Source organism: Trachinotus anak, unplaced genomic scaffold (genome assembly GCF_046630095.1).
Source record: "Trachinotus anak isolate AG129_WGS33_773 ecotype Australia unplaced genomic scaffold, CSIRO_AGI_Tana_v1 ptg000012l, whole genome shotgun sequence".
Lineage (NCBI taxonomy): Eukaryota > Metazoa > Chordata > Actinopteri > Carangiformes > Carangidae > Trachinotus > Trachinotus anak.
This window is the reverse complement of record NW_027273863.1, coordinates 5,838,305-5,858,532: the sequence shown is the minus strand read 5'-3', so window position 1 is coordinate 5,858,532 and position 20,228 is coordinate 5,838,305. Positions and strand designations below refer to the sequence as shown.

General features: G+C 41.6%; 2 protein-coding genes across 7 annotated transcripts in view; both read right to left on the bottom strand.

Moving 5' to 3' along the window:
• Positions 1-8,008, bottom strand: part of slc6a9 (solute carrier family 6 member 9) — an 82,361-nt gene extending 74,353 nt beyond the window's left edge. Inside the window, exon 1 of one of the 2 annotated variants that reach the window (XM_071490314.1) lies at positions 6,705-8,008. The gene's annotated coding sequence lies outside the window, so the exon portion shown is untranslated. The remainder of the gene's footprint in view (positions 1-6,704) is intronic. The other variant, XM_071490312.1, reaches the window with a different exon arrangement.
• A 247-nt stretch (positions 8,009-8,255) lies between these two features.
• The window catches only part of LOC139628559 (eukaryotic translation initiation factor 4 gamma 1-like), a 97,702-nt gene continuing 85,729 nt past the window's right edge, over positions 8,256-20,228 (bottom strand). Inside the window, exons 4-10 of one of the 5 annotated variants that reach the window (XM_071490319.1) lie at positions 19,393-19,419; positions 18,773-18,886; positions 15,451-16,190; positions 15,114-15,260; positions 13,979-14,966; positions 9,786-9,870; positions 8,256-9,156 (exon numbers count right to left, since the gene is read on the bottom strand). In XM_071490319.1, the coding sequence (XP_071346420.1) occupies positions 14,829-14,966; positions 15,114-15,260; positions 15,451-16,038 (873 nt within the window). In that variant the 5' untranslated portion in view covers positions 16,039-16,190; positions 18,773-18,886; positions 19,393-19,419 and the 3' untranslated portion in view covers positions 8,256-9,156; positions 9,786-9,870; positions 13,979-14,828. The other 4 variants (XM_071490318.1, XM_071490316.1, XM_071490320.1 and 1 more) reach the window with 4 other exon arrangements.

Below are 20,228 nucleotides of genomic sequence, written 5' to 3'. Positions count from 1 at the left end.
AAAAAAAAAAATCATTTTATGAACCCACAGCACTCTACCCACTTAGCACCAAACAGCACAGAAACAAAGTTAGTGATGAGCTGTGGGACACAGTGGAACATTAACTCACTAAAAAGCCAGATATTTACCTCAGGAGACAGTTGAGACCAAACCAGATCTAAAAGGGAGGGTGAATACTGGACTTACATCCATTGCTCTGTATCTGCTGTGTGTAAATTGCTTACTAACACATGCACTATAACACTTTTAGAAGGTGGTAATATATCAATGTTGTGTTTACCACTTGTTCTGCTTCCCTCAAGTGACTAAAAATCTATAAAAAGTATATAAAGTATAATTCATCACAAGTTGAACTGTACTATTCACAGTGTTTAAAATTCAAAAAAAGATTCAAATACAACATTGAGGCAGAATGCCAACATAAAACTAAATTACATAATAAAAAGTGTGCAGCCTTTCCTACTATGACCTGTCAAAAATGTCTGTACGTGGCCGTGCTCAACAGCCTGCTCCTTCTCTGACAGAGACAGCTGTCAACCTGCCAACTGTTCAAACACTTACAGTGTCTCACACGGTCGTCAGGATGAAAACCAGAGAGTATTTTATGAAACTCTGAATATGGACAGAAAGTCATTCTTGATGTACACAGTGAGAGAAATGCAATGACCAAAACTTGGACCATGAACAATACTGTAGCATTTAACATTAATCTTTTAGAGGAGAAGGGAAAACAAATGTACCTGCCTGCTGCACCTTAAGTGTACGGGTACTTTTTGCCTTCTGTTTCTAATGACCCCCTGACACATCAGATGCAGGGGCATGGGGCAGTGCTGCCAGCACACTGGGTAGTTTTCCACCCAGTCAGGGACTTCCACTCAGGTGGTGTTCAAACCCCACCTGATATATTTCATAACTGAACCAAGGTTGAGACATTGACACTGAACGGCTACAGTCCTCAACAAATACAAAACAGCTCATCTTAACTAGGCTACAGGGCCCCCTGGTGGTCAAAGCATAGAGGAAGAATTCAGACACTCTATCCTGTTCCTGTATGACCTGTTGTGTATCTTCCTCTCTTCACAACAGAGTCAGAGAGCTTCCGTGCATAATATAGCAGCAACATTGATGTGTTAAACTAAAGATCTGTAAAATACAGAAATATCTGACATCAAAACTGACTTGACAGTGTTGCATTGCATTACTGTTAATAAGCACATCACTTCTTCCCTCTATTTCTTTCTCCTCAACCCATTCACTGTGTCTCTCCTGAACCCCTGTTCTCCTCTTTTGCTCTAGTCTCAAAGTATTTGGGCATTCCAGACGTCCAGACATGTCTGGACTAATGCTTCGCAAAAACAACAGTGAAATTTCTCAGAGCCTACTGTGAAAACTGTCTGATGCAAACCATGGGAAAATTCCATCATAGCAAATATGCTATTAGAAATACACTAAGCTGCAGTGCAAATGCAACACATGTACACATACACTATACACATAGATAATAGTGGCTACTATTAACCATGACCACAATCTTACCATGAACTAAACCAAGTGTTTTTGCCGGCTCATCTTAAACCTGTATGAATTAGTTTGAGGACACATTGGGGCAGTGAAACAAAGTCTAATCACAAGATTGACGACCTTATAACATTGTAGAGGTGAACGTGTTAAACACTTTCCTGCTTACAGGTTGGTGAGAGTGGAGAGAGTGAACAGTACAGCTGCAGGCTGTAGAAAACAAAACAATATGCAGAAAGGTGCTAAAACGTAATGGTGAGGGCCCACCATTGATTAGTGCACCTTAAGTCAACATTTGATGATGTATCATGTGTCATACCCTTTACATTTCCCTGACTTTGATCATTTTGTTTGCTTTACTTTTCTGCTAAAAGGATCTAAACATCATCAGCATCATAGAGGACGCATGTTCCTGAAGGTACAGGATAAGAGTGACAATGACAGTACTGAGCCCCTCACAGACCCTGCTGACAATCTCCTTCCACCTCCTCCAACCATGATCTGATCCCCTGCAGTAACACCCTGGAGGTGAAGGTGGGCACTGACAGCACTTCTCATTGGCAAAGGTTCCCTCCACCCTTAATTTCCCTCCATTGTCTCATCAGAAAAAAAAACAACTTTCTATTAATCATTAAGCTGCCAGCTGGTGTCTCTGGCCTCACAGCTGATTACTCAAATTCTTTGTGTAATTATTTCTGGCGTGGTTCAGGAGTTCTGTTCTATTAAAGGCATTAAAACAGACTTTCGTCACAGTTTTTCTAAGAGCCCTTCACGACTAAGATTCTTCAGTTGCCAGTAGATGTTGCAGCTGACCTGAACACAGTATGTGTGACAGTGGGTGTCAGGAGGTGCAGTGGGGAGCACTGGGGATCGAGCTCATGTCATGAAACTGCTGTCCACGTAACTTCCAAAAATCTCCTGTCGATCCCAGCAGGTGAAAGGTGAAGTGAAGAGGAAGTTGAATGTTTAGAACCTGAACTGTACAATAAAGTCTGGCATGAAACTGTGGTGACTTGTTTTAGTTTAAATGTCAGTTTGCTTTTTCAGAGCAACTATTACTCAGTTGTTCATCCCTTGTGTGCCTAATGGCAAAGACAAGGCAAAGCACAGTCTTAGTAACATCTTGTAACATGATCCCTGTTAAACTGTGATGATGTGACAGCAAATGCTGATGGCGTTCTTATTCATCTCTCATTTGTAATTGAGCAAATTACAGTCAAATGAGAGACTAGTATTATAAAAGGTTTACTTTTGATACAATTATTGCAGATTTTCAGATGTACCAGTGGCCTCTGTTATTATTAGCACAGTAGCTTTCATATTGCACAAGTACTTTTACTATGCTTTTGTGGGACACATAAGAAGACTAAGTTGTGCTACTGGAGTCTCTGTCCTTTCCACACACGCAAAAATGTGGTACCCACAGAGCCACATAAGGAAAGCAAACAGGCGAACTCCAGGGTTGGATGAAAGAAAGGCGCTCCTGTGTGTGGATAAGGATATGGTGGAAAGGTTGTGGAGTGTGCATGTATTGGGGGCTGGGGTTACTGCCATTCATGCATGTACAACATCTGTTGACATACCCCACTTTTACCATTCAGTCCAGCAACCAATGGTTTTATCACACACGTTTACACAAGTGACACATATAGAACATTTTCTTACCTGTCTGATAGTGGGATAAAGATGGCATTCACTTTTATTCACAATTATAGTACTACATTATCAGTTAATTTTCATCTTATTTTCTCAATTAATAAACTGTTTGTTTGATGTATAGAATGTCAAGAAAAGATATTTTTTCACAAGTGGACATATTTAAATGTTTGGCTTTGTCCAACCAACAGTCTATAATTTTCAGTGGTACTATAGCAAATTCAATACTAAATTCAAAGTAATAAAATAGGATTTAAAACATGTACCAAGACGTTATTGCTATTCTGATATGACAATTATCTACAACAAACATTAGTGACATTGGGATGTAAACAGTGGCAAGAAAAAGCATGGAAAGACCTGGTTTTCTGGAGTAATTGGTCATAAAATGTGATCTTCATCAAAGTGTAGCTTAATGTGTTTAAGCTAACAACAGACAAATAATTATAATCTTCTGTGTCTTTATTAAACACAGCCATTAAACATTCACAGTGCTGGTGGAAAAAGTAAGTGAACCCTCAGATTTAATAACTGATTAAAACTCCTTTGGCAGCAACAATCTCAGACAAGCTCCTCCAGTATCTGCAGATCCGACCTGCACAATGTTCAGGAGCCATATTCTGAGGATGTCTGGTGTGAACGTTTCTGCACAGCTTCTCTACCAGATTAAGGCCTGGGCTCTGACTGGGCCACTCCAACAGGTGGATTTTCTTTGTCTGAAGTCACTCTGTAGTAGATTAACTTTTATGTCTAGGGTCGGTGTCTTGCTGCTTCACCCAACTTCTACTGAGCTTCAGCAGGTGGAGCCACCCTGACATTATCCTGTAAGACGCCTTGATAAACTTGGGAATTCATTCTTCTTATGCTCAATGATGGGGAGCTGTTAAGGCCCGGAGGCAGCAGACCACCAAATCATGATGCTCCTTCCACCCTACTTCACCTTTGGGATGATGTTTCCATGTTGCTTTTTACACCATAAGTAGTGCTGCGTGCTCTTTCGAAATGATTCAACCTTAGTTTCATCAGTCCACAAAACATTTTTCCTGTAGTGTCAAGCTGCTCTTTGGCAAACTTCAGGGGCATAGTGACTGTATTTATTTATTTTTTTTTCTTTTCTAAATTGTATTTATTTTTTTATTTGAGAGCAGCAGCTTCCTCCATGTTGTCCTGCCCTGGACACCATGCTTCATGATTTGCACATAGCAGTCTCATGAACAGACATGTTAACCAGCTCCTATGATTGTTTTAGGTGTTTGGCTGTTAGCCTGAGGTTCTTTGTTAACCAGTCATTCAGTGTTGTGCCTTTGGAGTCATTTTAGCTGGACGCCCACTTTTAGGGAAAGTAACAATAAAACCAAATCATCTTTATTTATCTTTGAAATCACTTTTCAACCCTTTTTCACTTTATGCAGCTTTTCTGAGATCTCTAGGAATTTTTTTTTTTTTTTTTTGCAATCCATTTTAAACAGCAACAGAAAACTCAAACTGTTTGAGTGTTTTCATGCGTCAAAGTAGCTGGGTCATTGACATGACATGCATATTTTTGTGTCTGAGTGCATTACTTTCCTTTAAAATAATTTTAATTAATTCATGACATGCATCATTTTATTCTATAAAACTGCTGTAGTTTAACCATGTTTTCAGTACATTATAATAATGTATATATTTTATATTTTGGCCTCTCAAACCACCAAAATGTCAGGTGGCACAACCGTCCGAGTTAATGAACAGCCTGAGAAAAGTATTAAATATGATATTTTAATGATAATAAATTAAAAATAAATACTGTGGCATGATTTCATGTCTGAGACCTTTCAAATAAACTAAATTCACAAACATTAATAGGTTTAAAGGTGTTGAGATAATTCAAAAACTTTTGTCCGGGAATTTGTGTATTGTCAAATGTCAAGGTGGTGCAACTGTATACATGCATCTTTTATTCTGAAGTGAATAGTTCCAACATCAAACAAGATATTGCATCAGCCAGAGGACCCCAAGAGATCTTTATTGATGAGTGAAAAGGTTTGTAGAGCTCTCTCAAATATTGATAAAAACAGCTACTTTCAACTCATGGTACACTTTTCATGTCAGGTGGTACAACCAGGGTAAAACTAGGAAAATATTATTTTATTATAAAACTCTTCATTTTATTAAAAAACTAGTATATAAGTATAGTATAAAGTATATACATTTTTTCAAAAATTTGGTTGTGCCACCTGACATTTTTCAGGTGGTGAAGTTAAAAATACAGTCAAAAAATGAATTTAAAACTTTGAAATGTTGTAACACAAATAAGGCTTGTTGAAACACATTGTTCTAATTTCAAAAATATGCATGATATCCATTTTAAAAAGACTTTTTTAAAAAACATTTTTAAAAGCTTTGTTTGTCAATGACCCAGCTCTAACTCACACCTCCAATCTGTTTTCAGGTTTGATAACTCCTGACGACAGTTCACTTTTTCCAGCCTACACTGTGATTGTTTGAAAATATTGATCCAATATGGACAATCTGTGCGTTATCAGTTAAAATATGTTTTGTTTCTTCATGAATGTAACTTAGAGTAAGATCTGACCATAGTTTAAGAACATTTTATACATAAGATACTTCAAAAGGGTTCACTTAATTTTTTTCTTGCCACAATTTTATATTATTGATTAGGGCACCACCAGTAAATCAATATTAGCTAATAATATCACACATGTATCCATATCTGCATATACCGTATACTGGCTGATAAGTAACAAGAAAGTGAAGCACAGAAATGTCATAAATATGTTTGAGGAAGTTCAGAAGCAGTATCAGCATAGCACAGCGCGTGAGAGAGCAGGGAAAATTTCAATTTGCAAAAGTAAAATATCCAACACAGTACATATCATGGTAACAATTATACAAAACGAATCAGTTATATCTTTTACTCTTCTGGTCATATTTGGCTTCCTTTTGTCAGTTTTGGACTCTCTACACCAAATACATCAATACACACAAAAAAAAAAAACTGAAAAAAGAAAAGACCTTACCAGCTGAGGCATTTACATTTACATTGACAAAACGTTGTAATTCATCCTATAATACTAGCAAGTAGCTATAAGGTCAGTTAGGATACCTGGGAACACACCAAAACACATTAGTGTTGAATTGTCTTACAGCAAACCATGGTACTGCTGCATCACATCTCAGCCATGAACTCAGCTACTGTCCATAACACTCACTCTCAACACGGAAATGACCCCCTTCATCTCAGCCCCCTCCCTCCTAACCCGCTCTCTTTTCACAACGGGGGGGGGGGGGGGGGACGCTACCAGTGCCACGTGTTTCTGCCTGCTGAGTTTAATTACATCTTTAAAACACTGCATCACAATACAACTTACTCTGGCTCTATCATCACTGCCCACTTCACACACACACGCGTGGAATGCTTTCCCTCTCTTTCTAATTGCCGTCATTCAATTCCCACTCTCCACATGAAGCACACAGTTTGCTCCTCTATAATCACATCATAGCCTGTGGTCCGGTCGCCCCCCACTTACTGTCCAGAAACCCGCAGATCGGAATGAAAGCCCCCACTCTCCGGACTCTCTCTCCCGCCTCGGGGCTGCTGTCTTACCGTGGAGGTGAGCTCTCGTCCTCTGGCTGAAGTCTGCTCTACATATACGGGGTTTTTCCGCCAATATTGGGTTATTAGAAGTTGCATCACCTTGGTCCTCCCTCCCTCCTCGGCCACAGCCGGGCCAACAACAACTCCTCCTTACGCCCCTCCCCTTTCAACTCCTAAATAGGCGGGGGGGCAGCAACATGTGAGGGCCCCTGTGTGTCCACACTGTTAACCTGTCAGCAACACTTGGCCCTGTCAGCTCCTCTGTGTCTGGCTCACACGTCCTCCCCCCTGCTGGCCACTGTAGCGCATCCGCTAAGAATATGCGCTCGGCTGCTACTTCATTAAAGCAATTAGGTGTCATTCCGGCGTGAAGCCACATGTCCACTTCAATGTGAAGCCGAAGGATCGCTAGAAAGCAAACTTGAGAGCCACAGACACGTCATAAGAAACACTGAGGGTCATTTCTGTTACCATCAGGTGTTTTACCGGCAGTGCGATCCCTGCGCCTCCGACATGATGCATTTTATTGCCTGTCGGGCTGCACGTGTTGAGCGCAGGAACGCATGTCCATGTGCTGCTGATCCTTTTGTTATCAGGGCATGCCGCAGCCACCCCTCACACAGACCCCCGTCATGCCGGGGCTTCGTGGCGTGTGCTCGCAGGCACTTTGTGATCGGATGAGATCGCACCCGTTCTGATGCACAGTGCGCTTGGATGACAATGCGAATGAACGGACGTCAGGGCAGAGGGGGTGAGTGAATGCGACGCTCCAGACAGGTGTGGTAGCCTCGGCTACAGAGTGGCACCGGTGACAGATGGAAGCTTCAGGGGGGTGTCCACAAATAAGAGATCGGTGGTATGTGTGACGGATGCAGCTGATGATGGAGAGCGGAGGTTTTAGCATGGCATGCAGACACAGGCTTTACCTTGTTTATGTGCGATCAGGTTGTAGGGCGGTTGGGAGAGCGGAGGAGGAGGAGGAGGAAGAGGAGGAAGAGGAGACACGCATGCAGGCGCGGTGATGGTCAGAGGCTGGGGTGAGAGGAGGGAGGTGAGGAGTTTGGGGTGGCTGTCAGAAATTTTCCAAATGCTGGAGCCTAATGCTGTGGTACCCCACAAAAAAAAAAAAATTGTTTGTTCCATCCTTAATTTCCTCCATAGAAAAACTTAATCAAATATATTTGGGAAGGACGGTATAAAAACAAATTCAACCTAATGTGATGGACATTATGGGAATGTGGGAGATTGAAAATACTACACCAAGATAAAGGGTAGTGCAATGATCATTTGAGAGCCTCCAAACAAACAGTTATAAAGGAAGCACATTCTTTCCTACAGCTACTCTCATTCTGGTGTTGAGAAAAAGACTAAGTACACTGACCACCTATAAATGCAGTTTTTACTCACTTTTGTCCAAAGTGACTTACAAGTGAAGGACATCAGTAAAGTTTCAGTGCAGTGGGAAACCTTGGTCTAAGTGTTAAGTACTACATCTATGTAATAAGTGCAAGGAGGCTGTATAAGGAAGTGTACCAAGAGTGCATAGTAGTGGGTACTTTTACTGTTTCCAGTACTCCCCTATATTTCTGAGGGAAATTTTGTAGCAGCTAAAACAGTAAAATCCTCCTCCTCCCACGACTACTACAACTACCACTAGTATTAACAACGACAACAATAATGATGATATTATTATTATTATTATTATATTATCAACAACAACAACAACGTTATACATCAGTCACATGATATTTTTAGAAAGTAGGAGGATGAATGCAAGATTTACTTGTAATGGAATAGTTTTACATTATACAGTTTTGCTACTTTTACTCATGTAAAGGATCTACATATTTCTCCACTGCTGTCTCCTTCATCTCAAGCAGAAAAAAAGGCATATTTGAGCACATGATAAGCAAAACAAATCTCTACTTTAATCATACTTTTTTTCCCCCTAATGTGTGTTATATAGTAAGGGGATATATATGCATTTACAAATACATGAAGCAAGTCCAAAAAGAGTTTTGAAAAATCTAATCTAGAAACAAATTATGAAATGTAAGATAAAGGCAAGAGGACGTACAGGCAGAGTTAAGAGAAATCTCAAAAAATGAATGTGCTCAAAACAGAGAACACCTTCCTGCCTTTCTGCACAAAACCAAAGGAGGACAAGTGCCTCTCACTTCTGTGGTTAGACCTGAAACTTTCCGAGATCTTACAAGCTGAGAGCTTTCCGTTCTAGTTGCGTTCATGCTGGTTCCTCAGTCAACCTCAGTTTCATTTGTTCCATGCGAATATACAGCCAGACATACAGTAGATGGGTGGGTGGGTGAATGTCAGAAAATGCAAGGCCACATGGTGCATCAGAACCATGAAGCACATCACCAACACTGAGATGAGTCATAGAAAGAGGAAAAGGAAACATGTTGGTCAAAGGTGTCAGACAAAAGGCATACAATTTACAACAGTTGAATATTGTGGCTTGAACTGGACCATTGTGAGATTAAATTTTTTCATAAACTGCAAAAGAATAAAAGGAAAATGCCATGCACGTAAAGAGTTGCTTATTTACATATTGAGTAGAGGCAGAGAAGCAGAGAAACATCAGTATTCATATGGAGGCGTGTTTCTTGTCACTAACTTTGTCTGCTGCTTTGTTAGCCTACGGCGGGTTTATCTGGATTAAGTGCACTTATGCGGAGGAATACAGTAGTTCAACAGGTCACAAACTGTAGTGCCAAAGGTAAGGGCTGTTTGACGGCAAAATAAAGCAGTAAAAATACTCAAAATGTAGCTTAAACTTCAACTAATATTGGCTAAAACATTTTTTTGTGGCTGGCCCTCATTCACAACAGTTCTCCTGCTTGCTTGTATAAACTGGGTGTACGCTGATCCAAACCTGCTGCAGGTAATACTCTGACTATAGATAAGTACCTCACACCACTCCATGTCAAATAACTTGATATATCCTCTTCAAGACAGATCATCTAGAAATGACTTTGTCAATCTGTAATGTCACCTTACTTCCTCCTTTCCTCTTGTCATAATCCTTTTGGCTGCTGGAGGGCTTCTGTCACTTGGACATAATCACTTTGGGGCACATCCTGAAACACAAATCAACAGTCTCAGCAAACTAAAACAATGAGCTGAAAGCCTCATAAAACCATCACTGATCACTGATAAGTGACTGTCACAAGTAAATATAGGGTCAACGCCATTCACATGGGATCTGGTTCTTCAGCTTAGCCTAACATGTTTCATATTGTAACCACGTATGGCGGATGGCCTAACTGCACCTTGCTGGATTCATTTTCTTTTCCGGTTTCATTATGAAAAGCTAATGCTAAAACAAAACAGTTTTTCTGGCATTTTCCAGGAGGCTGAAAAGAGATTTGTGGCTGAAATGTGTCAAGGGCATCTCCAGAATCTGCTGTAGAAAAGAAGTGTGTCTCCCATGCCCTCTGTTTGACCTAAAGCCATAATAATGTAGTGTTAAGGGAGTGGCATGTCTGAGAGAAAAGCCCCTTGTAAAATGAAGGTCTGCATGAAAGTTTCCTGCAAGGATTTGTACATGTGATCCACATGTTTGACCTATGTTATTCTAATATACATTCAATTCAATTCAATTCAATTTTATTTGTATAGCGCCAAATCATAATATACATTATCTCAAGGCACTTTACAGGGTAAGGTCAAGACCTTACTTTGTTACAGAGAAAAACCCAACAGTTCCCACAACGAGCAAGCGCTTGGCGACAGGGGGGAGGAAAAACTCCCTTTTAACAGGAAGAAACCTCCAACAGAACCGGGCTCAGGGTGGGCGGCCGTCTGCCTCGACCGGTTGGGTTTAGGGGAAGATAGAAAGAGGGGGAGGGGGAGGAGAGGGGAGAGAAGAGAGAGAGACCAGGAACAGCTGTGTCGGTAATGGCGTTATTAATAATAAAGACAGGTAATAGTAATAGTAAAGATGAGTAGTGGTGGATCTGGATCCTGCTGTTCCCGAGGCAGAGATACCTGCAGAATGAGGACAGAGAGAGGGAGAGAGAGGAGAAGCACAAAACTACGGGAGAGAAAAAAAAAAAAAAAACAAAGTTAATGGCATGAAGTCATTGAGAGAGAGCGGGGGAGAGAGACAGAAATAGGGAGAGAGCGCCCAGTGAATCATGGGAATCCCCCAGCAGTTTAGCTCTATAGCAGCATAGCTAAGGGATGGGTCAGGACATACCCGAGCCAGCCCTAACTATAAGCTTTACTAAACAGGACAGTTTTAAGCCTGATGTTAAAGGTAGAGAGGGTGTCTGCCTCCCGAACCCACACTGGGAGCTGGTTCCACAGGAGAGGAGCCTGATAGCTGAAGGCTCTGCCCCCCATTCTACTCTTACTAACTCTGGGAACCACAAGTTGACCTGCATTTAGAGAGCGAAGTGTCCTATTGGGAAAATAGGGAACTATAAGCTCTCCAAGGTACGATGGTGCCTGACCATTAATGGCTTTGTAGGTGAGGAGGAGGATTTTAAATTCGATTCTGGATTTTACAGGGAGCCAATGCAGAGAGGCTAACACAGGAGAGACGTGATCTCGTTTCCTCGTTCCTGTCAGTACTCGTGCTGCCGCATTCTGGATCAATTGGAGGCTTTTTACTGAATTTTTGGGACATCCTGACAATAAAGAGTTACAGTAGTCCAGTCTTGAGGTAACAAATGCATGAACTAGTTTTTCAGCATCCTTTAGACATAGAATGGGTCTGATTTTAGCAATATTGCGCAGGTGGAAGAAGGCTGTCCTAGAGACTTGCTTTATATGTGAAGTAAAGGACAAGTCCTGGTCAAAAATGACACCAAGGTTTCTGACTGTAGCACTGGAGGCCAAGGTGATGTCATCCAGAGTCAGTATATTATCACATAGTGTATCTCTGAGGTGTTTTGGGCCAATTACAATAACTTCAGTTTTGTCTGAATTTAAGAGTAAGAAATTACTGGTCATCCAGATTTTTATGTCCTTAAGACACACCTGAAGCTTGGCTACCTGGTTAGTCTCACCTGGCTTCATGGATAAGTACAGCTGGGTGTCATCTGCGTAACAATGGAAATTCATCTGGTGCCTCCTAATAATGTTTCCCAGAGGAAGCATATATAGACTGAAGAGCATTGGTCCTAGCACAGAACCTTGTGGAACTCCATGACTGACTTCTGTGATGATAGAGGAGTCATTGTTAACATGAACAAACTGGAGTCTATCTGACAGATATGACTTAAACCAGCTTAGTGCGGTTCCTTTGATGCCGACCATATGTTCTAGTCTCTGTAATAAAATCTTATGATCGATGGTGTCAAATGCGGCACTAAGATCTAGTAGGACAAGTATAGAGACAAGTCCATTGTCTGAGGCTATGAGGAGATCATTGGTAACCTTAACCAGAGCTGTTTCTGTGCTATGATGGACTCTAAAACCTGACTGAAAGTCTTCAAACAAACCATTCCTGTGCAAGTAATCACATAACTGGCTTGCAACGACCCTCTCAAGGATTTTGGAGATAAAGGGGAGGTTGGATATAGGTCTATAATTGGCTAAAACGTCAGGATCAAGAGTAGAGAATTATGACATGTCATGTCATAATTCTAAGTGTACTGTCAGTTCAAGTTACATCATTTCAATAAAACATTTTGATTGATTATTGCCCTGGTTTCCTCTGAGACACACTGAGAGTGGAGTTTGACTCCTGACCTAGTAACAGTTGACAAAACCCAGAATTCCTTGGGTTAGGTAAACAAGGTTACAGGGGCACACATAGCTTTGCCTCCTTGACAACAAACACACACACACACACACACACACACACACACACACACACACACACACACACACACACACACACACACACACACACCAGGAATACCAATCTATCCTTTGTGTTAGTACTCAGTACAATTAAAGATTATGTTAATGACTATGAGGTACTTATTTACACCAATGTTTCCTGCTGCACTGAAGCTTTCGTGATGTCTGCCAAAAAGTGTCTGCCATCGACAGACCACCAGTCTAACACAAGACAGATAACAACATTCACATCCACTGGTAATTTGTAGCCCTTCTCCACTGCAGAAACACTTCCAGGAGCCCAGGGGCCTTTTTAAGAGCCTTACCTGAACTTTTCCTGTGTTTTGATCAGCCACAGTGCCTGGCCCCAAAATGTCAATGCTCTGGTGGTTTTTATTGATCCAGGAACTGCTGGGATGGATTTTACTGTGCTGAATGTTGCTCGCTTGTCAAACACAAACCTTAAGGCTTCTACAACTTGTGTACAGCTTTCAGTGTGAGAGCACTGATTGCCAGCAGATGCCTCCATCATCAGGACGTCATCATTTGTCTGTGTCTTCCCAGTGTTGACTGTGACAAATCACTGATGAAAAATATCAGTTTTCTGACTTGACAACACAGTGGTTAAGGTTTGGTTTGCTTTAGAGACACAAACAACTTGGTTATGTTTAGGGAACGATTTGGTATGGGTTCAAATAGGTACTTGGTTGTTTGGTTAGGGGACCTTTGCTGTCATGGTTACAGTAGTAAACATTTGGTTAAGTGTTTGCCAGCGAGCTGGATTCATCATTCGTTCAGCTGCTAGGGAGCTGTGACGGCGGCTGCTGATTGGAGCGTCATCGTATCAGAGCCAAACATAAAGAACCAAGATGGCGCGGCCGAGCTGCGAGAGGAGAGCGCCTCATCCACTTTATGTACCAACAGCCACACCATTGACAGCGATGCATCCTTGTCTGTCCAGAGTTAGAGCTGGTGTTGAGAGATAGGAGTGCACTGCCATTTTTGTTTGAACATTTTTTCCCCTGTTTTTATTCGTTAGGAAGTTTAGTTATTGTATCTTGATTTTGTTACATTTTGGGTAGATTATGTTGGTGTTTTTGTTTTACAGAGAATTGTTTGTTTGTTATTTTGGCCTTGGCCTGGTTCTGTTACTGAACAGTTTTTTTGTAAATAAATACATGCTACTTATAACTCTATTTCTGTGGCTACTTGACACTTAGGGGAGATGGGGGATTCATGTTGTGACCTGGTCAGCCCACGACAGACATAAGACTGCCCATGCCTAACTTATGGGGGAGTGGGGGGGTGCTGGTTAGCGTGGAGTGGCAGTGGAGGAGCAGAGGATGCGTTGTTCTAGGGCATCAGAGAGAGGATGTGTCCCAGCAGCACACTCACCTGTTTCAGAGGCACCAGAGTGTGGATCTTCCTGAAGAGCTCTGCCCTGGAGACACCTCTCTTGTGCAGCGTGGGGCTGATGAGCTCAGCGAAGTGGAACCAGCTTTCTGGTTTATCTGCTGTGACGGAGTCTGCAAATTCCAAGACCTCAGACCTTTAAAGATCTGCTCTGCTGACAGGACTCCTGACTTGCTCATTTCAAACAGCAGCAAACAGCAACCCATTTTCCTCCGAACATCACTGCTGCACTCCACACACCACAGACCTCACAAACACATGCAGGAGAGAGCGGTTGGTTTGCTCCATCACATGGCGCAGGGCTTCTGTCAAGTTGTTAGTGAACATATATTTATCAATAATATGCTCATAGATGGTCTCCATGTCTTCCTCTGTGAGCGAGGGGTTTACTGGAGGAGAGCCAGTGGAGCCATTCACTTGTTTCTCCGGCTGTAGATGGTTGTCGCTGTCCTCTTTCTGGTCCAGAGTCTTCAGCTGCAGTTTTTCATCCACAGTGAGCTCGGGCTGGGCGTCTGAGGCTCTCTGCAGCCAGTCTGTCCTGGGGATCTTCCAGGATCAGCTGGCTGTAAGGCCGAGGCTGAGGATTGGCTGGCAGTGCTCTTACCTTTCACACTGGTCACATTGAACTCTGACATCCAGTTTTTCTGCCTCAGGTCTGCTGTGTCCTTCAGTATGAGGCAAACCCTGGATGATGTCTTCCCCTCCTTCCTGATGCTGTCCATCCTGTCAAAGTGGAAGTCCATGTCCCGCTTCGCTGTGGCCACCTCCAGGTCTTTGCCGATTGTCTTGAGGAGCTCACACAGACGCTCCAGAGACTCCTCATCCCTGTTCTTTAACAGTGTCTTGATGCAGCTGTGCATGACAGAATCTCTGACTTGAAGAGCTCCCCGATGAACTTGATGTTCTTGACCGAGCGACAGGAAGCTTTGGCGTCATCCAGCTCCTTCTTCAGTTGCTCGAGCTCTTCTTCCTGTTGATGTTACAAAAACATACATATACATACACATATAAGTGTCAAGGTCAATGTAAATTATTTGGAATATTCTTTTCTCTTAATGCTAGAAAATCTGAGCTTTTAGAAAAACTTTTAATTCAATAAAAAGAACACAATTCTTACATCCTTGGCAGTCTCCAGCTGTCCCCGGCTCCTCTCAGAGAAGTCGTCTCTGCCGTGGTTGTGTTCAAACTCTGCCCGGCAGTGTCTGATGAGCAGAGTTTGGAAGCTGACAGAGGCTGCTGGGTCAGCTGTAGTTGAGACTTGGATCTAAAGAGGAGAAAACCATAAGACAAGTTCAAGTCACATGCTTTGGAAAACATAGTGATATTTACATGGAACGTAATCAGCATTAAAGAATCTAAATGAACTCATTATTGGAGCAAAACTTTGGGAAAAAGCAAGTTAAGTGATAAGAAAAAGGACAGAGTTAGCACCCAGTCATAGACATGTGACCTACCTTCGAGACACAGTGGCACATGTTAGCGCAGAGGGCAGAGTTTGGTCTCAGCACGGCCCTCTCAAAGATGATGCTGATAACCTCCTGGAGACTCTTCTCTGTCTCCAGTTCTAGTTCCTTCGGCTGCGCCACTGAATCCTGAAAGGTTTCAGGAGTCAGTCTGTTGATGAGGCTTTTAACACAGCTGATGAGGTCTTGGGGCTTCACCTGCTGGTTCTCCTCCTCAGAGGGGGTTTTATCTTCATACTCCCTCTTTGCTGGCACCTTCTTCATCATCCTGTTGTTGATGGGACATCTGGGTGCTCCTTCTTTGGAGGAGGCTGAACAGTTGTGTGAAACAGCAGCCTCACTCTGTTTGCAGCCTGTCTTCTGCCTCCTCTGGGTGGATGAAAATCCAAAGGTAACATCTGGTTGCTCTTTGGTGAAGGTAGAGTTGACAAAGACAAGAGGCTCAGTTAGAGCTGAAGCCTCCACAAAAACCACCGGCTCCCTTTCACTGAGCCTCCTATAGATAGCTCTCTTCTCCCCTGCTGTCAGAGGAACTGGCATGAAGGTCAGTTTCATGCTTTTCTGCATTTTTCCCATCATGGTGTTTGTTTGCGTTTGTTCGGTTCATCTAACAAATGGAAGGTGTGTCCATGTTAGTGTTCAGTAAACTAAGACTGACTGAAACTGAGCGGAACTGGAGCCGACACTGGGAACCCAGGTGATGTCACAGTGGATGTAGAACACTCTTTGATCTATAATAAATGGATGAATGAATTCAAAAACAAACTGTAGTAAAAGTAAAACATTTCAATAAACATGTATAATATAATAACATGAGTGTGTGGTGATGTAAAGGCTTAAAGATAATAGGTAAAAGTTAATATAAGAAACAGTAAAACAAGGTGATTCACTGTCGTTTAGGGGCTTAGCTACCAGTGTACGGTCTCCTTTGGCTGCTGGTTGTGGGAACAGCTTGAAGCCCCTGAATGAAGGAAAAAACTGAGAGCAGACCTCTGCCATGTCAAGGTCAAAAACACACACCAGACTTCAGAGAAAGAAATCTAATTCATGGTTTCTTCTCTGACCCATACCTCATCCCTCCAAGTTCGGTTCAGTCCATTTTGTGTATTTACATAAATATTTTGATCAATTTTTACCTATATTTTTCAAATGGAAAATATTACGTGCATAGAAATGGCTCTGACAGGAGATAACTTTAGAACATTAGGCTTTTATTAACACATTCAGTATCTTCAGTATACGTTTATGTTTACAGAATGTTACTGTTAGAACTGTAGTATAGTGTTGTGTGTACCAAACTGTGTACCACAGTGTACTATATGAGGATTTGTAGAAACACCATACACATGTAACGACCACATTTACAGTAGCCACTTCCTGTTCCTCTGTAAACATGTGACCTTGTCTTCCATGATGCCTTTGCCTTTCCACTCTGTGGAAGATTACAGTATTAACAATTTGGCTGTGTGCGGTATACTACACAGATGTTTGTTGCAGTTGGCTGTATTGTAGTACAGTATCCATTCCTACAATGCAGTGCTGTAAATGGGCAGCTATAAGACCTACAAATGTTTAGACAGGTGTTCATTTCTGAAGGTTTGAATTATGTATGCCACATTAAACCAACTCTGGATGGGTTGGACTCTCAGTCTCTCTCATAGTTACAGTATAGGAGACTTCTCTTTTTCTGAAGTCTGTCAGTTTTTTATCAAAGAGGCTCTATCATGCTTTTCTGAGGTTTCCCTCTCTTATAGAGTGTTATATAGTTTTTTGTGCATGTAAACAGTCTACAGAGTCGCAAGGCTCAAAATTCCCACCAAAGGGAGTAACTGTCAGGGTAAAACCCAATTTTCTCATTTGTATGAAATGTCTCGGTGGGAGTCCAGACCTTACTTTCTACATCTCATACATCTCTTGGTGCTTGCCCACGTGCACCCCCTGGACACCCCCTGCAAATTTAACACGCCCCTACACAAGGCACAGCACATAACTACTTGTAATGAAGAGTTTTCTTCAGTTTTGTAGCATTGCCAAAAAGACACCATGGTTATTTCTGTAGTTTACACTTAATGTGGCCAAACGGGGGACTCTAAGTCTAAGTCTGCATTATTATTGAGGATCTGTGATGTTTAACCGGGTCACCAGTGACCTGATCATGTCAGCAAGAAGCAGTGTATCAACGATATAAATGCTTACACATTTGTCAATATTGACATGCTATACCTCGTTAGCTTGGATAAATTATCCACAATTTAACTACCGAGTTGATTTTTCAGTTAATATGAGCACAAAAGTATAATTCGTTCAGACTTTCCAGCATCATAAAGCAGCAGGACGGTGAAGTAAGCCTGGAGTATACTTTCTTTTAACAACACGTATGCACACACATCGTGGCTGCCATGTGTATCCTGCGTTGGCACTTTGGCAAAAATTATGCAATGCATCATACAAGATGCTGAACTGACATGAACGCTATGGGTGGTTGTGCGAGTACAGTGACCATGAGGTCAGAGGGCCAGATAGGGTCGATGGCACCGCTGTCTCTTTTTCTGCAGTGAATCACAGCAAAAGCAAAATACAGACCTCTTCCAGTGTCGCCACGGTGTTTATTTACAAAAGAATGCAAGTCCGGCTTTGGTTACAACTCTGGGTCTGATTTCTGTGGTCTGCCCCCAAGTGGAGACCTCAAGCATCACGCGTGGTGGCCGCATCGTGTTGAAGCAAGCTTTTGTTTGCATCGCAGCCGTTATGTACAGGTCATTGACATGACATGCATATTTTTGTGTCTGAGTGCATTACTTTCCTTTAAAATAATTTTAATTAATTCATGACATGCATCATTTTATTCTATAAAACTGCTGTAGTTTGACCATGTTTTCAGTACATTATAATAATGTATATATTTTATATTTTGGCTTGTTGGATCACATTGTTCTAAATCCAAAAATATGCATGATATCCATTTTAAAAATACTTTAAAAAAAAAAACATTTTTAAAAGCTTTATTTGTAAATGACCCGTACACGAACACTTGCAAGTATGTTCCAGGCCTTAGCACCTGCGTGTTAAGGTTCCACTGGTAAACAGATATAGACCTTACTACATGATCGATTATACCGCACTGAGTTCTGAACCGACTTTCATGAAATTTGCTTTATTATAAACCATGAGAAATAAACGGTGTTGTATTGTATTATTATACAGACATCCGTGATCAGGATCCCTTGATTTTTATCTAGTGCCACCAGCTGTTTGGTTTATTCATGGTCTTGTTTTCTGCATATAATGGATTTTGTAACAGGGACTGACAAACCTCCAGGCTGCTGTTATCCTTGTTGACACTTTTAGAGAGCTAATCCAGAGTACAGTGACGCTGCCCCGGCAATAACAAGCTGGATCAACTGCAACACTGGGAAGATGGTGTTACCTGAGAGACAAAGAGAATCAGATTACATTGTACTTGGTCTTCATGCATGTTACCCTTTATGTACATAATTTTACTATACATCTATTGCATTGCACATTCAGAATATTATGTAACTGCTTAATTGCTCGTAATTGTCCTATTTACAATGATTCTTTGCAGTACCTAAGAGACCAGGATGGGAGTGCCACAGGGCACAGCTGGTGAAACACCAACTCTCCTTGACTCTGTCTGGCTATCCATACCTCAATTTGGCTCTCACCACACTCAGGAGAGGAAGGCTGTTTTAACATAATTAGGAACGCTGTTTTCTCCCATGCATGGGGAATGGTAGTAGTGTCCACACACATTTCCAGCATCAGCAGCAACTGTGTGCTTTTCTTCTACTCCATGGATTCATGCTGTTGGTACTCTCAGAGGGAGGAAGTGCTGTCTTGACTGTTATCTGTTGCTCCCCTTGAATTTAACCTCTTTTGTTTTCATGCTTATGAAAGGTCAAGTAATCTCACCTGTGTGTGACTGGAGAAAACAGACAGCTGCAACACAGAAAGACAAGACTGAGAAATGCTGAGGAAAAATCCAAGCAACAAAACCAGCAAAGGGACCTCATCAGTCTGAACACGCGTGCGGCGCGTTTCTAATTAAAACAGGTGTCCACCATCAGCCTGATCAGACGGCAGGGAAGACTGCATGTGGAAACTGAACCAAAGAGGACATCTAGTGGAGAGACTGAGGAATGACAAGGAAAGAAGCACAACATCTGGAGGGGCGGCGTGACATTAGTTTTCTACATCAAGTAGACATGAATGCATTCAGAAGATTTATCATTGTTGGATTAAGTATCAAAATGGTCAAAACTCAGATGACAGCAGTGAATGCAACTGCCTGTATCAGCAGCTAACACATGTTTCCAGGATATCATCCTAATTTGTGAATGTTGAGTACACCTTGTACATACATTTTCAAAATATAATTATAGTATTAATTGACCTTTAAGTTAGTATAATGTATAATAATAATCACCCCACATTCAGTTTAATTATATGCTTAATTGCAAATGTGCATCATGTTGGTTTAATCTTGTTTAAGTGTGATGATATTTTAAATTGTAGCGTTCTTACAAAAGTACATTTTTTCAATTCAAATTCATCTTTATAACCATTGTAATCTGATTACTTTCTGTTCCTCACCAGCTTTATAAGGACCAGATGCCAACGACCAACCAGCCTTCACTTTTCATCTCAGTTTGCACAGAAACTTACCAGAGCATTAGTTTGTGAAGTAGTTTTTCTGAACAATTTTCAACAGCTTTATGTTGTGTTTGTGTAGCTTTGGTTTAAACTTG